Below are 17,068 nucleotides of genomic sequence, written 5' to 3'. Positions count from 1 at the left end.
TTCATTTGGTTCTATGTGAAACCCTTATAACAACATAGAATGATTATGACGTGATTTTTATTCAGTTTATTCTTAACGGAACTATCGTTTGTGTCTCAGGCCTGGTAGCGCCATAGTCCACACAGGAAGAATTTTTGTTGGGTTTTGATCTGAGGTGACGGTAGACAAAATATAGGCCACAGCTGATCATCTGGGGAGGTGGGTAAATGTCGATGACTAATGAGTCTAATAACTAGTCTGTATGCCAATAATTATTTAAAAACATATACACGTGATTATATTATACAGGTTATGTGTGGATGTTTGTACATAGTACGTAATGTCAACGTAAAGGATAGAAATCGTATAAGTAATGTATAACTGATCAGGCTGTCAATCTATTATCTTTTAAAAAACATACACACGTGTTTATAGACAGGTTATGTAAGTATGTATATTTTTATGTATGTCAAGGATAGAAATTTAATGGCTAATACATGTCAATCTTTTAAAACATACAAACATTGAAACACACAAACACAAACACACACATAAACACGCAAGTGATTACATGGTATGTATGTCATGGAAAGAGACCTAAACGTCAGTACATCTTGGCTTTCTATTGTACACCTAGTGTTGTGTTAGGAGGGGGTGGGTGGGTGTTGGTTGGATTGGCTTGGTGTAGTGTGGGAAGGGAGTGTGTGAGGCTCGAGTTTTGTGGATGATGTGAGCGTTAAATGGATGTGGTTTATGTGGGGAATGTGTGTATGTTTCTGTCAACGTATTTTTAGATAATACTGTTGGATTGGCACTGTGAGATGAATTCAAACACCCTTACACTAATAAAACATCAACAGATCTGCACTCTTACCCTGAGTGGCAGTAAGTTTGTGAACGGCGAACATTTATTGTTCAGCTTACCACGACAAAGTAGATCTCACTGATGACAGTGGCTCCTGCCCTAAAGCCCAACTCTTCAATCAACACACCTCCTAGCATAGGGCCAATGAAAGTGCTAGAAAATAGATTTTATAAATTATTTTTATATTGATAGGGAAAATTTATAGATTTTAACAAATAAATTAAAACAAGAAAAGTATTGACACTGTCTATATTAGTAGCACAAATAGCACCAGATACCAAGTAAACTACTGTTTGATTAAAAGGTCCCTTTAAAATATGACGGTCTATAGGGCAAGTGAAGTAGAGTTCACTTGTTTCTGTGACCTAGGCATATGAAGAGATAGTGTGGTCAGCATTATGCCGATCCGTTTTTACTTTCCCTAACGTTAGTTAGGTACCCAACAGAGTTGGGTGGACTCAGGGACGCTCTACTGACTTGAACCCGGATTCGAACTCGAGACTTACGGGTTAGCAGTCCAGCTCTCTACCGCTAGACCACTCCGTATGATTACTCTGTTTGATTACGTATATGTATGTATACATGACCACGCACACACACACACGCAAACACGGGTTAGCAGTCCAGCTCTCTACCGCTAGACCACTCCATCTGATTACTCTGTTTGATTACAAATATGTATACATGCGCAGGCACACACACACACGCAAACACACACACACACACACACACACACACACACATATATATATATATATATATATATATGGCATATTTTAATATAACATCAAAAAGTAAACATGTATGATAAATGTTTGAAAATGTAAAAAAAACAAGCCGTCCCACCGTATTCTATCAAATCTGCACTTGTACAGATTTTTGTTGAGTAGCTGAAGTTTTTTTTTTACTTATTTATTTTTAAGCATGTACAGTAACGGAGGTTTAAAAATTACACTTTTTAAACAAATGTGAAGTTGTGGTGTTGTAGTCTGAGGTGTGACATTTTATGGGGGTGGTCTGGCTTTTTGTGACGATGTGTAAAGGTGGGGAGGGGGCATGTAAAAATACAAAAAGTGTGATGTATTTTATTAACAACCCCTGTTGGTTTGTTAACATTTCAACTTATTTTATGGTCAGTACACTTAACCTGAGCTATCAAATATTAAACTATATGAATACAATAGTGTTTGACGTTTTACCTTGACTTACCCCAGGTAGTAAATAGCATTAAATAGCCCAACAACAATGCCGTACGTTTCCAAGTTGTTTTCAAAGCCCAGCTCACTGCGGATAATTATTTTAAAAGTTGATGATTAGTTAATTAACTTTACAAATAAATGTATAATGCATGAGATTCACAGGAGTGGACTCTGACAAAATGATACAGGCATATATTTTTCTATTTCGTTAGGGCTGAATACTGAATTAAAATGAAGTTTTGTTTAATTAATTAAGTCACCTGACTCACATTGCACTAATCAGCAAGCAGTTCATGGTAGGTACAATAGCGAGGGCATAGAAAAACCCCAGAATAACCAGACCTAAAATAATGACCCACAATTCTCTGAAAAATAGATTTATTTAAAAAAAATTAAAAGTATTTTATTTTATAAGTACAAAATTAAGTTTTCAAACTACCTTCATACACGTTATAGTTTGTTTTGTTTTTTATGTCTTAGCCGGCAAGAATAAGAGAATATAAAACTTTTTTAGAGGCAAACATCTCTCATAAGGGAACTATTTAAAACTCACACAGGTAAGAAAGGTAAGAATGGGCTGGGTCCAACTACCAGTAAACCTAACCCACACATCAAGTTTCCCAAGGTTATCAAAGTGCCGTTTATATTCTGGAAATTAAAAAAAACTTTTGACATTATTTTTATGAGTTGCCAACTAGTGATTTGTATTCTCCAAGAAAAAATATAGGCTTAATATTTTTTTGTTCGACACGATCACTGGACTAAACATGACATTTATCAGCATTCTAAACATACTATAAAGCGGCTGCATATGTAACAGATTGCGAAATCAAAAGCAACGTCATCAAGGCTAGTTACGTGTTCATCACCACCAGAAAACGAACGACACTTCCTAAGATACTTAATCTAACAGAAAGGAGAATCTATTCTTCTCTATAGTTCTGAGATAATGAGATAAGGAGATAAGGAGAGTAACACAAGTTATTGCCAAAATTTAGGCATACGTTAATAGATGCTAGACTCTCATAATGAACATCAGACCATCAACAAGTGAACAATCCGGCTAAAAACCTCACAAGACAGGCATTAGATTTCAAGCCACACAGAAAGTTTAGGGCTAGACCAAAACAAACACGACATTGCATAGTTTATAACGACGTGCGAGCAACCGGAACGACATGGATGTAACATGGAGAAATCGTTTAAAACTGAGTACGATGTGTTGATGTTGTTGCGTTCATTTGCATCCGATACTGACAATAATTAAGAGGATGATAGTGATAAGGATGATGTTTCTGATGGTTAGGATAACGATGATGCAAGTGATTATGGGGATAATAATAATGATGATGATGATATGATGATAATGATGATGGTAAGGACTATGAGGATGATGATGAGAATAAGGATAAGTAGGATGATGATGATGAGGATGAGGATCAGGAGGAGAATGATTATGATGTGAATGAGGATCAGGAGGAGAATGATAATGATGTGAATGAGAATCAGGAAGAGAATGATTATGATGTGAATGAGGATCAGAAGGAGAATGATGATGATGTGAATGAGGATCAGGAGGAGAATGATTATGATGGGAATGAGGATCAGGAGGAGAATGATGATGATATGAATGAGAATCAGGAAGAGAATGATGATGATGTGAATGAGGATCAGGAGGAGAATGATGATGATGTGAATGAGGATCAGGAGGAGAATAATGATGATGTGAATGAGGATCAGGAGGAGAATGATGATGATGTGAATGAGGATCAGGAGGAGAATGATGATGAGGATGATGATGATGACATGTGCATTCAATTAATATGCAAACACGTAACATTAATAAAATACCATAGAGTCGCTGATCCTCCCCCACACCGGTGACGTCACTGCATACAAACACGGAGTAATGACAAACATCAGGCCAATAAGTGAAGTCGATAGATTAAACTGAAAGCACAAAATGTAAAGTCAATTGAGAAATGTTATATTTCCTACAAGATCTTATGCATAAATAAAGTATTTTTATTACAGGTTTCGGTATTTAATTTTTAAAATCTCTTCTCAAAATATTATAAATTTTATATATATATATATATATATATATATATATATATATATATATATATATATATATATATATATATATATATATATATATATATATATATACATATATATATATATCATCGTCGTTAGGACACTACTGTTAGTTTTATCATAATTTTCATTTCGTTTGCCCTCTGGGTTCTCTGTTGTTCTGAGTAGTTCTGCGACGGGCAGGTCCGTCCATAGTTTGATCTCCTCCTTCCAGTAACGCCTTTTCCTTCTTCTCCTTCTTGGCGCAGTATCTTAAATCTTTGTTTTAGATAGGCCGTTTATTTATGTGGCATACTCATACCGTCTCAGTTTACTTGTTTTTAACTACGCTCTGTAGACTCTGAAAGGGGTCAATGACTCAAATTACCGTATTACCTGTTCTAACTGTTTAGCCAGTGTTGGGTCCAAGAAAGAAACACCCACGGCACAAACGATAATGCTGGCGCCAGTAAACCACACCATAGGGTGCTTCAACATGGAGACAATACTGCCTTTTCTTTCGTCTTTCATTCCTGTCAGATTATTCGTACAACAGAGATTTGTACTTTCTCGTATACAGAGTATAGAGAAACTATTGTAATCGTCATAAAATTCACTTGCAATTTTGACAGTTTTCACCGTATTACACATCAGTTCTTCATCACATCCGGAGTATAGAGGACTTATTTTAATAGGGCAAAAATTATCAATTCTGATTTATCAAAATTGTGGGTTTTTATGCGTAATCGAGTCTGAAAAACTGGGCTTTGCAATTCTGTCCGCATGTCTGTGTGTGTGTGTGTGTCTGTGAACACGATAACTTGAGTACCGTTACAGCTAGGTTGATGAAATTTCATACATAAGTATTATATCAAATGTGAAGTACTGAGTCAACGTTTCAGCGAATTCCGATAACCGGAATTGGAACTTATTCTACTTTAAATACTTCAAAAGCCTATAATGTGAGTACTGTTTCAGATAGATTAATTAAATTTCACATGTAAGTAAAAGATCTAATTCTCTGCCTTCTGACAAATTTTGAGTAATTTCCGTTGACCGGAAGTAGTATTTTACGCTAAAAGAGGCATATAAATTTATAAAGTACTAATAATATTCCGCACTATTATAGGCTACACATTTTGTTTGCCGTTCGCTAAGTGCGCAATTCTTTTTTTCGACGAGATTCTATTTTGTTTTAAAAAGATTAATAATTAAAAATGGATAAAAAATCATGTCAATATCCCTTGTTGCTATCCCCTGTAGTGTTATGAATATTCGAGAAAGTTTAGGGGCGATCACTTCCGGTTTAATTTCCTCATTTTTTAAAACATCTTCAAAACGTTAAAATTTGATAGAAACGAAGAAATACAATGCGGTACGCCGTGGTCTAGCAGTAAAGCAATAGAGTTCGAATCCGGATCTAAATCAGTAAATCACGTTAGGGAGAGTAAAGGCGGCTGGGAATATTGCTGACCACACTTTCCATTCATATGCCGAGGTCACAGAAACAGGTGAACTCTACTGCACTTACCCAGTAGATCGCCATGTTCGAAACAAGAATTTTACTAAAGAAATTCAATGGTAATAAGCCTGTTCCATCATAATACAGGCCGCTATTATATCTTGTGAAACAAAATATATAACATCTGAAAGGTACTTTAGACATTTGAAACGCTTTGAAAATCGGTGAGAAATGACTATTTAACCAGATATGGTAACTCTATCGTTTTTATAATAAACATTGATAAAACACTGATAACATTATGGAGGTGCTTTGGGCGATCCCCCCCCCTACTCCACCCCCCCCCACACACACACACACGGGACGCCTAAAAGCAACTCTGCGTATGATGCATATGATCCCTGTTCAAAGTTTACTCCCTTTAAAATCAGTAAATAAAACATGAGCAACAAATTACTTTCAGCTCTAATTTTAACATGAATTGCAAGAGATGATCTGACAGGCTTAGAGCAACTCACCTTGTGGGTCTGGTAACAAGAAATACACAATTGTGCCCACAAATAGATTAAGAGACCCAATAACGAAAAATGGTAGGCCATATCCTCCAATCTGTAATCATCATTGCAAAGCTACATTTAAGATATCAATTATTCAAAATAGAATATAACATCTACGGTATTTGTTCCTAAATTTAGCACAAAGTAGTAAATACTAACTTTAAGAAATTATATTATTTCCCTTCATATTAAAATAAGATTTCAATTCGCCTAAATTGTAAAAAAATAAAATCTTTATAATTTCTGTAATTTAGTCTTGCAATGACTAATCTTAGCTGAAGGCTACTTTTTATATTAAAATGTACTTTTTCGTGAATTATGATCAGTTTTTCCAGGCATCTCTTAACGGAGAGTGTCGTCCCCACTTATCCCCCCCCCCGAAAAAAGTCTACCCCCACCCTTATGGAATTTATATAGAAAATATATACTTTTACCAGTGTGTCCCCCCACCCTGAAAACAGCAAGTGCCTACCGGAGAAAATAGTCTGAAAGAGCCACTATGATATTTACTTTTCTATATGGATCCGCAAATGTTTCCATTGAAATTTTTAAGCGTATTAATCTAAAAATAGCTGACCTGGAACAAGACACCACCAACCGCGGGCCCTACCATTAGGCCAGCACCATCTGACATTTCTAGGACCGCCTGCAACAACAACAAAACCACATTATTCGTAACCTGGAGTATAGACATGAAAATGTCCAAGGAAGATCTCATACGATTCGTAGCCTCTAACACAGGCAGTCCACTGAGCGTCCGTAAATAGCAATTTGTCATCTTCAGCCCCACCTTGTAAACACATCTTCACAAAATGTCTGACCCCCCCCCCCCCCGCCAATGACGTCATACTTTAAGTCCTCTCCTCCCCCCCTGATGTCATACTTTAGCCTATCCTCCCCCAAAAAGTATCTTTTAATACGCAATTTTTTAAAAATATTAAATAACTTTGATCACTTGACTCACTAAATACATTTACTCCTTGTTGAGCATAGGGCATCCACCATAACCTTCCATTTAGTCTCGTCCCCGTCTGCCGATTTCACAAGACAGCCCTGCTCTCTTTTCAGTTCAATTAAGAAAATTCCACACACACGCACACACTTCTCTCTCCCCGCACACTTCCACTAAATCACTGCAAACACTCACAAAACTCGTGGCCACATTATGTGGGAATTCTTTTGAAATGATGGTGAACCCTGATGTTAAAATTGCTGATATCGCCAAAGCCTCGATAGAACGACAAGCAAAGCAAAGAGTGACAAACGACGCTCCTTTTGGGCACATGTCCAATAGACTGGAAAAGTAGTAACAGTGTAATCACGATTTTGTATTTTAAAAATTACTACCTCAAATTACTCACACAATCACATCTATTTTAGTCTAGTTAAATCGTAGAACAGTCATTTTGTTGTTGCTGTAAACTTACACAATTCCTTTGAGTAAAACTGTATCGGTAAATAGGTTAGGTAAGGTAGTGCTCACCTATTTCTATAACCTTAGTATATATGGAATAATGGATGGTCAGTTCTATATCCAGCTGCATTTACCCTCCCTAACTTAAGTCAGGTACTCATCAGAGCTGGGTGGACTCAGAAATATCCAAACACAAGACTTTGCGATTGACCAGTTGTGTGCCCTACCATCTAAACACGATCTACCTTTTTTACTTTCTCGTATATACGTAGTATAGAGAAAGTCTTGTAATCGTGCAAAAAAAATCGAGATTTTTATAAATCTCGACGTTTTACACCTCACTGATACGGAAAAACATAATTTTGCAATCATGTCCGTACGTCTGTGTGTCTGTCTGTGTGTCTGTGTGTCTGTGTGTCTGTGTGTGTATTAACACGATAACTTGAGTACCGTTACAGCTAGGTTGATGAAATTTCATATATAAGTATTTTATCAAAATCGTAGATCCGTAGCAACTTTTGAGCGATTTCCAGTATTCGGAACTGGTACTTTTTTCACTTTAAATTTTTCAAAAGCCTATAACTTGAGTAATATTTCAGATAGATAAATGAAATTTCACACGTGCGTAAAAGATTGAATTCTCTACCGTTTTGTCAAATTTTGAGTAATTTCTGTTGACCAAAAGTACTAGTTTACTCTATTTCCGATTTCTCAAAAAACGCTTGTAAATTTATAAGGGCTATAAAACTGGTTACTGGCTTGTCTAGTAGTCTGGATTCCTTTCTTACAACTAAAATACTTCCATTAAATAAAAAGATAATATATACTAAATCAATTTTCTTATATAAAATATTCCACGAAACAGCCCCCTCTTACTTGTCAAATCTATTTTCTTTTAACATAAAATTAAATCGCCGTCTTAATTTACCATTCCCTTATTCAACCTTTTTCCAAAAACATAGCTTCGCCTACTCTGGTTCTAATTTGTGGAACAATCTTCCTAATAAAATAAAGCTATCTAGATCTGAAAATATATTCAAATCTAAACTAAAACTAAAACTATTTAATGACCTAACTGACTCATTGTAACATTTCTCATTCATCTATTATATTCTCTTTTTTTATCTCATTATGTATGATAGCTATGTAACATTGTTTCTTTATTCCACATTTTTAGTGCTATGTTGTTACTGCTATGTGTTATTGAATTGTTTTATTTGTTTGAACGGCCAATGTGAAAAAAGGCCTTTGTGCCTACAATTGTAACCGTTGTTTGAATAAATTTGAATTTGAATTTAAAGTACTAATAATATTCCGCACTATTATGCACATTTTGTTTTGGCGTTAGCTTGGTGCGCAATTTTTTTTTCTATGAGATCCTATTCTATTATAAAAAGTTTAAGTATTTAAAATGGATTAAAAATCATAACTATATCCCGAGTTCCCATTCCCTGTTGTTTTATATAAGAATATTCGAGAAAGTTTAGGGGAGATCACTTCCGGTTTATTTATTTTAGAATTTAGCTTGTAAAACAAGCAACCTTTTTATACTTACCCAAACAGAATAGAACAAGTTCCAGCAACAAATGTTCCAGACACTAGCATGAACTTTGGCCCTATCTTCATCAACTAACACAAAAATAATAATAATAAACCATCACACATTGTTATTTTATTTTTATGATTTATTCGTATAATTTCAACATAAAAAAATAAAGTTGAAGTTTAAGCCTGGCTTACATAGTTACCATACAATGGAGAAGACAGGAAGATCATGAATTCATACGTGCTAAAAATCAGTCCGATCACTGTGTTGGAGACGCCTTTGCTTTCTGCCTGCAATAGAAAAATAAATTTTCCTTTCTTTAAAAATCTTTATGATCTTTTCCCCTTTTGTGCCCAATACGAATGGGGCAGATGAAGTAGAGTTCGTCTGTTTCGATGATCACTGCATACAAGCAATATTCCCTCTAAGGTGGAAAAGCTAGTGTGCAAAATTTATTTTCTGTGCGCGCTGTTCTAAAAGTCTTATACAAGGATATATTTATTTTACACAATGACTGCGCGGCAGCTCAAAACAACTACGCAGCCGCGCAAACGCGTAGCTTAGAGGGAAAATTGTCATACAAGAGGATAGTGTGGTCAGTTGTCTTCGTTTTTCTAACGTGACATGGTGTCCTTCAAAGCTGGTTGGACTCAAAGAAGGCCTACAGACTTAAGACCGGAACTCAAGATTTTTGGGATAGGTCATGAGTTCTACCGTCCAACTGCGTCTTTTAGAAAAATGTTATTTACCTGTAGCTTATGTATTTTATTTAATAACACGTAAAGTAATTCATGTGTAATGCAATAAAAAAAACATAAGTACTAGTCGCTTACCTCTTGTGGGAAGAAAGGCGCTGGTAGAGAGAACCCGCAACCTGCAGAGAAGAAAGCAATGAGGAGAAGAATTAAAATCACTTTTTTAGTCCGTGGTGGGCTGGACATTTTTGTCTTTTGATCGCTTGTTGGTGGTTCTAAGGGTGTGTCATCACAGGGGTAGTGCAAAGGTGATGGGGTGTCGCTTGTTTGATTCTTAGAGGTAAGGTTGCAAGTCAACTGATTTTCAGGGATACGGTGTGAAGTCATTTGGATGATAGAGCTATGGTTGTCAGTCAGCTGATTACTATGGGTGAGGTTGTCAGGCATCTGGTTGCTATGCGTTAGATTATCAGGCATCTGGTTGCTATGGGTGAGGGTATCAGGCATCTGGTTGCTATGGGTGAGGTTATCAGATATCTGGTTGCTATGGGCTAGGTTATCAGATATATGGTTGCTATGGATGAGGCTATCAGTCGTCTGGTTACTATGGTTGAGGCTGTCAGTTATCTGGTTGCTATGGGTGAGGTTATCAGCTATCTGGCTGCTATGGGTGAGGTTATCAGCCATCTGGTTGCTATGGATGAGTGAAGCCCATCTTTCAGTTATCATGCCATCCGTCCAGTGGTTCTCACGCGTACATTTCTCCGGCCTGCAGCATCCAGTACATGTTTTCCATTTTACTGAATCAACAGCTTCTACATCCTCTTTGTCCTTACTAGTCCGATTTTCCCCACTCATTTTCCACTTATATTCTTCCGGTGCTCCTATCGTAGGAGGAGGATTCTCATCACAAACAGAACTAGTCAAATCACTAGAAACATAACCACTTCTAACAGCGGAGTTTACACCCTGTCTAGGCTCCATATCTAGTTCTAAATAACGGGTATCAAACGGCATTATCAGAAACAAGAAAACTCAAACGTAACGAAACTTATTATACAAATAATTTAAAATTTTTATTTTAACCTCTGGTTATGCGTTGTAAAATTTTTCAAAACAAAATTCTTTGCAAGTATTCTAACTTTATGCATGAACAAATTGAAACAATTCTAAAATAGAATTTCTCTTATCCTGAACTCCTTCGATATGTAACACGAACAAAACAAAGTATGGCGTGCGTTTGATGGTCGGGCAACTAAAATACTGAGCTAATTGTACACATAACACGGTGGGCAACATATTGTTGAACTGTTAAATATGGTAATGAGCTCCATGGCTAGAAACATATGTTGCACGCCTTGTTGTGTTTGTTTTGTGTGCCACGAAGGGGCTTATAATATGAGCCACGTGGCTTGTTTTTCTTTGGATTGTCTTACACATATTTAATAACACTAATAATTCATGGACCCCAGACTGTGGCCCGATCAGCCCCTCCAGTTAATCCACCTCTGGTGATTACAGTGAACAGGTAGTTGAAACATCTCTTTTTCCATAGACAGACTTTCTACTCGACTATTTCCATTGAAAATAATTTGACTCAAGAGCTCACGTTAGTAGAGTTAAATCGATCACGCTTAAACGGTTGCGTCTAATTGAATTAATTAAACAGAAACTACTGACTTCTAATCAAGAGCTTAATTAAATGTCAGGTATTCTTATTAAAACACGAGACATCATTTGGTACCTGAAACTAAGAAGACTAAAATAAGCTCCATTGTGACATATGGCTCAATGCTAGGTTCATTAGTTGTCTGGAGAATATCGCGGAGTTTACCCAGCTCTTTCGGGTACCTAGCATAGTTATAAATAAATGACCAGTTTAGACACCTTATAGTCCTACTGAATACCACCACTCACCTTTCTTGAGCGATATGATGTGGTAATTAGTGATGATTAATTATTGCTATATTTATTTCTTTCTCTTTGTAAAATATGTAAAAACGACTTAAACAACTACTCAATTCAATTCAATTTATTCAATTACGGTAACAATAGACTGGAAAAGTCTATATAATCATACTAAATTTTTTAAAAATTATTTTAAAAAATTTAGGAAGCGATAAAATTATAGCTACATTTTCAAAAATTAAAGCCGTTTGGGAACCATCGATTACACTCATTTTCATATTTTTGTATTGAACATAAGCCGTTGAAAATGATTTTGAATTATTGTATAAATTTAAATATTTAATAAAACCGCCCTCAACCCCACCTTGAACTGAACTGAAGTGGCCAGGGAGAGTAAAAAGATTAAAGTCATAACATTTATTGTCCATGATAAATACCGACAAGGTGATCCAAGGAAACAAAATGGCGAACAAGGGAATATTTTCAGTTCGATTCAGGCTTTTAAAATTCGTTTGTATCTCTTTTTATTAGAGTTGGCTTATTTTTTTATGACTGTTATGCTCAGATTACTAATATCTAACATTATTCTTATTAATTGTTACCAATGTTTTTGTAGAATGTTTTTAACGCAGGTTTCATTATTTTTGTTAGGCCTGTGACTGCTCACTGTGAGTTCTGTGAGTGCTCTAAGCTAGAGATCTAGAATCTAGCCATAGGTTTCTAGACCTAGATCTAGATCTAATTAATTTAGATTATCTAGACTAAAATAGATTTATATCGAGAATCTAGATCTAGTACTAGATCCTAGGAGGAGTACTCTAGAGTCTAGAGATCTATTCTAGATCTAGAATATATTTATTTAATATCTAAATTCTAAATCTAGTCTTGAATCTAGATCTAGAACTAGTATAGATTATAGATAGATCTATAGATCTATAAAAATCTATATACTATATAGACATCTAGATCTAGTCTAGATTTAGTAGAGAATAAGAGATCTACTCTACTCTAGTCTAGATCTAGAAGTTATATACTTTATAAAAATCTATATTAAATAATTCAATAAGTATATTTTAAGTTAATAGAAATAATAGATAAGTTAAATAAATTAGGCCCATAGTTTATATTATAAATGTGTAGCTGGTATAGACTTAGAGACTAGTTTTAGAGACGAGTCATATAGTAAATAGTAAATAAATAGTTAATCTTAGTCCTTAGTAATTAGTTAGTAGGGCACTACATACACCTAGTCTAATAAATGATTAGTCTAATTAGTTAGAGCCTACTTGTTAAAATATATTTACTATAGTAGTAGTATTAGTAAGTATAGTTACTCTATACTATTACTAGGTATATTATAATTTATTATTCAAACAACCTCATAATTGCGAAATCATGACATTAGTGAATCAATTATTTATTTTAGCAGGCCAATAATTTCTATATTAATTTAATTTTAATAGTTAATACTTACTAAATTACTAGATCTGTACAAAATACATTTTATTTAAGATAATTTAGGCTATGGTACAGATGACAGTCCTAATACTTACATTGTTAATATGATTAGGGCCTAGTTAGAGGTAATTACTAATTAGACTTATGGTGACTTATGTTAGTCTAATAACTAATAGATTCATATTTAATAGCAGTAGGTCTATAGGCTTAAAATAGTATTGTAAAAAAAATAAAGTATGCTTAATTTTTACAGTTGTCATACTACTTTTAGTTTCAGTAGGCCTATCTAGACTGTAGATTTAGATGTAGTAGCTTAGTAGTAATCTAGTAGGCCTGTGATTGGGTAGGTATTTAGTATTTGTATGTAAGTTAAGCAAAGTTAACTAGGCTTAATAAGGCTACAATTTTAAACTGTAAACATTACATGTAGCCTAAATAAAAGGTTACAGACTAGTACATTAAATAATATCCAAAATTTAAGTTTAATCTAGATTAGTATGCTAACAGTAATTTTAGGCCTCTAATAAAGTCTAATAATAATAGTAAAAATTACTGAATAGAAGAGTAGGCTTACTAGTAAAGAGCTGTCTTATTTTAGTTCTACTTAATGGAGATGTGTGGTTGCAGCCCTTTGCCTTTGCTCCCAAGGGGCCACAAAGGAATGATGATGATGAATTAACTTAATATATGACTTAGTCTACTCTTAGTCTTATGTAGTGATCTTTAGAATTTAAAATGCAGAATAGTTGATAAAGCCAAAAGGTGTCAATTGTCATAGATGGATTAACTTACTAATCTAATTAATATAATTATCCTAATATTTATTCTAGTATGTGTATGAATTAATGATAGTTATAGTAGCCTAGTTTGAATATCAATTTTCAACTAATTCCTGAGGTGGCTAAACATAAGTAGTAGATCTTTATTTTTATCTTTTTTTTAATGATATATAGATCTACATGACTTTTGGACTCTTTTGAAGGCCTATTGTATTTAATAACAAACTCCTTACATTAAAATATTAAAAGTAAACTATTAGACCTATATTTTTAATGAATGGTAATGGTTAGATAGCCCATACAATCCAATAAATAAATACACATCATTGCTTTATGATCTTTATAAGACAGACAAATATTTTTATTTATAACATTAAGAGTTGAAAGTATGTAAACATAATGAGTTTAATATAGCAGTTTATGAAATTTATTTATGTTTTTTTAGATACTGTGGATTATACAACTGCATAAAGAGAAGACAAAAGTCAAGATGAAGCTCAATTTAAAAACTGATCCAAGGATACATAATGGACCCAAGAAAACTTGTTCATATTGAACAATTATTTTTTTAACTTTAGTTCTGAATGAATAATTAAAAAAAGAAAATATAAACTTTGTTATGTTTATTTTTTTTTAAGCACTGGTTGTGTGTGCTGGTGTATGCGGAAACTAATTATTGCTACCTTAATTCAATAATTAACTTAAACTGGCGAACTATAAATAGTTTTTAAGAATATGGTGCTGAAGTAGATTTCACCTAGTTTTGTTGCCTTTCCATATTAATAAATTGTATGGTCAGCAAAATTTCAAACAGCTTTTACTAAGTTTTACTGTCCATAACCAGTCAGGTACCAGTTAAAGCTGCTTTGAATTTGAATCAGAGACAACCTAAAGGATTAAAATTTCAACTCAAGATCTTTTGCTTTAGCAAATGTGTTCACAAATATGTAGTACCACTATAAGTCTTAGATTTGCAATTATCTATCATAGCTGTAAAACATAATGATAAAGGAAGAATCAAGAATATGGGTTTTTGTCAATTCTAGCCATACCAGCATATAAATGTAGACCAGGCTTAGTGAAGCATGACTGATAACTAACCATCAACCACAAATACAACAAACTATAAATACTATAATCCCTGCCTGTTTCCTAGTAATGTGTTGTTATTGGCCTTGCAAGTTTATGAACATGTTGTAATTGTTTATATATTACAAAAGAAAAAGACTGTTGCTGATCAGATGCATTCCAGATATTTGATGTTTTCTATAACTTTATAAGGATAGGCAGCTATAGCAAATGAGGTTAAGGGAAATGTTGAGTTAAGTAAACTATTTGATAATTGTAATGACAGAGATACCATCACAGCAACAAATGTAATTAGGTTTGTATGACAAATTAATGAATATCCTATAAATAATAGCAAAATGCTGAAGTGGTCGTCCATAAAAGACTTTGAGGTGGTGGGAGAGATTTGGACCTTTGTGTCAAGGGGGAGGGGGTTCAGAAAGTAAGATGACACTTCTCCATGTTCAACAACCACTCATGTTAAGAAACTGAATTTAAGCCTTTATTTGCATTATTAAAAGTTGTTTTATAAATTGTTATAAAATAATTCATCAATAGGCCTACATTGAATGTTGGAAAAACCCATAGGTCTAAATATTTTATGAAAATAGCTGCAACATCGAGGGGGGGGGGGGGGGCTTAGGTTTACTTTTTTGGGGAAGGGGGAGGTCTGGCATCGTTGTGACATCGTTAATAGATGACCCGATAGTCAGAGGTCGATCTAGATTGATAAGGCCTATATGAAAATGTTGATGTTAATTAAGCTTTACTTATTATTACAATGGAATATAGCCTAGTAGTTTAATTATATTAAATAATATAACATCCCCTTGCACCACAACACCCTGACTATACTAATTCAAATTCAAATTAAAATGTTTGGTAAATTACTATTATATAATTAGTAATTTTGTGTTTAAAATTCTAGCCTTAGTAAAAACCGGAAGTGATTTTTACTAATTTCACAAATGTTATAAAATATTCAATTTTGGTTCAAAAATATGCTTTCTGGCAACACAAAGTGGAACCACTTTTGGAACCACTTTTCCAGTCTATAGTAGGCACGGAGGCATTTTTTCACTTTGGCCGTTTTAAAATAAACAAATAAAAACAACAATTTAATAACAGCATTTAAAAAAGCAATAGCATAGTAACGACATAGCAGTAACATAGCATTAACAATGTGGAATCTATAATAATAGTTTCGCTGTCTGTGTATCTATCTATCTATCTATCTGTCTATCTATCTGTCTGACAAGAACGCTCTAGAGAAAACATAAGCAAAAATTCTTTCTGACAAGAACGCTCTAGAGAAAACACAAGGAAATTAAAAAATTGCACAGTGAAACGAAAACGAAGTATGACGTCGACACATTTAGCATAGAGTTGAAAATAATCTCGAGGCGGAAAGTGCACACAGTAATATAATGACGTCATTGATTATCGCGTAAACATTGAATAAAAAGGAAATGTTGTCTAATCTAAATGGTTTGCGTGAAGAGTTTCTTGCATACAATTCTTCGGATAGGGGCGAAGCCCCACCCCCCGCGTAAGAACGTCTGAGCCCCCCCCCCTCCCCAACTCAAAAGAAATTTCTTCATCGATACTCTATAATAAAATTACCGCCTAATTAATGTGTCTAATCTAAAAAGTGGTTTTCTTGCAATTTCTTTAATGCAATTCTTCGGGTAGTGGCTAAGCGCGACACCAGTGTTTCTTTCAGACTTTTTCCTCCCCGGAGAGGGGTGGGGGTAATTGAAATTTTCGGGGGTGGGGGTAGAATTTTCGGGAAGGGGGGCGGACACTGGAAAAAGTATATAATTATATTTCGTTGAATGGGACGGTAGACATGTTTTTTTAGAGGGGGGGGGGGGTGGGGGGAGGGGGTGGTGTGTGTGTGGGGGGGGGGGGGTGGGGGGTGAGTGGGGGGGGGGTGGTTTTAATTTAGACTTTTTCCTCCCCGGAGAGGGGTGGGGGTACTTGAAATTTTCGGGGGCGGGGGTAGAATTTTCGGGGAGGGGGCGGACACTGGATAAAGTATATAATTATATTTCGTTGA

General features: G+C 34.8%; 1 protein-coding gene and 1 long non-coding RNA gene across 2 annotated transcripts; one reads left to right on the top strand and one right to left on the bottom strand.

Annotated features, from left to right (window-relative positions):
* Window positions 1–61: 61 nt before the first annotated feature.
* Window positions 62–10,813, bottom strand: LOC131956242 (MFS-type transporter SLC18B1-like). Its single transcript, XM_059320662.1, has 13 exons — window positions 9,935–10,813; window positions 9,296–9,391; window positions 9,111–9,184; window positions 7,289–7,436; window positions 6,719–6,787; window positions 6,103–6,193; window positions 4,519–4,655; window positions 3,895–3,993; window positions 2,597–2,691; window positions 2,313–2,408; window positions 2,054–2,128; window positions 904–997; window positions 62–190 (listed from the first exon to the last, which is right to left on the bottom strand). The coding sequence occupies exons 1-13, from the start codon at window positions 10,811–10,813 to the stop codon at window positions 62–64; spliced, it is 2,082 nt and encodes a 693-aa protein (XP_059176645.1).
* A 1,058-nt stretch (window positions 10,814–11,871) lies between these two features.
* LOC131956251 (uncharacterized) lies at window positions 11,872–14,553 on the top strand. The gene is made up of 2 exons (XR_009388949.1): window positions 11,872–12,214; window positions 14,387–14,553. It is a non-coding gene; the product is annotated as an uncharacterized LOC131956251 (long non-coding RNA).
* Window positions 14,554–17,068: the final 2,515 nt, after the last annotated feature.

Source organism: Physella acuta, unplaced genomic scaffold, assembly GCF_028476545.2.
Source record: "Physella acuta isolate Inbredline_101_S28 unplaced genomic scaffold, ASM2847654v3 ptg001138l, whole genome shotgun sequence".
NCBI classification, from domain to species: domain Eukaryota; kingdom Metazoa; phylum Mollusca; class Gastropoda; family Physidae; genus Physella; species Physella acuta.
Note: the sequence above shows the minus strand (reverse complement) of the source record. Positions and strands in the feature narration are given on the sequence as shown.

What these genes read in the sequence shown, in the direction of transcription:
- LOC131956242 (XM_059320662.1), bottom strand. Translation starts at nt 10,813, where the DNA reads ATGCCGTTTGATACCCGTTATTTAGAACTAGATATGGAGCCTAGACAG. An exon ending in ACTTGTTCTATTCTGTTTGG is followed by an intron (nt 7,437 to 9,110) that starts GTAAGTATAAAA and finishes CTACTTTTCCAG; the next exon opens with TCTATTGGACATGTGCCCAA. An exon ending in ATAATGTGGCCACGAGTTTT is followed by an intron (nt 6,788 to 7,288) that starts GTGAGTGTTTGC and finishes TTGTTGTTGCAG; the next exon opens with GCGGTCCTAGAAATGTCAGA.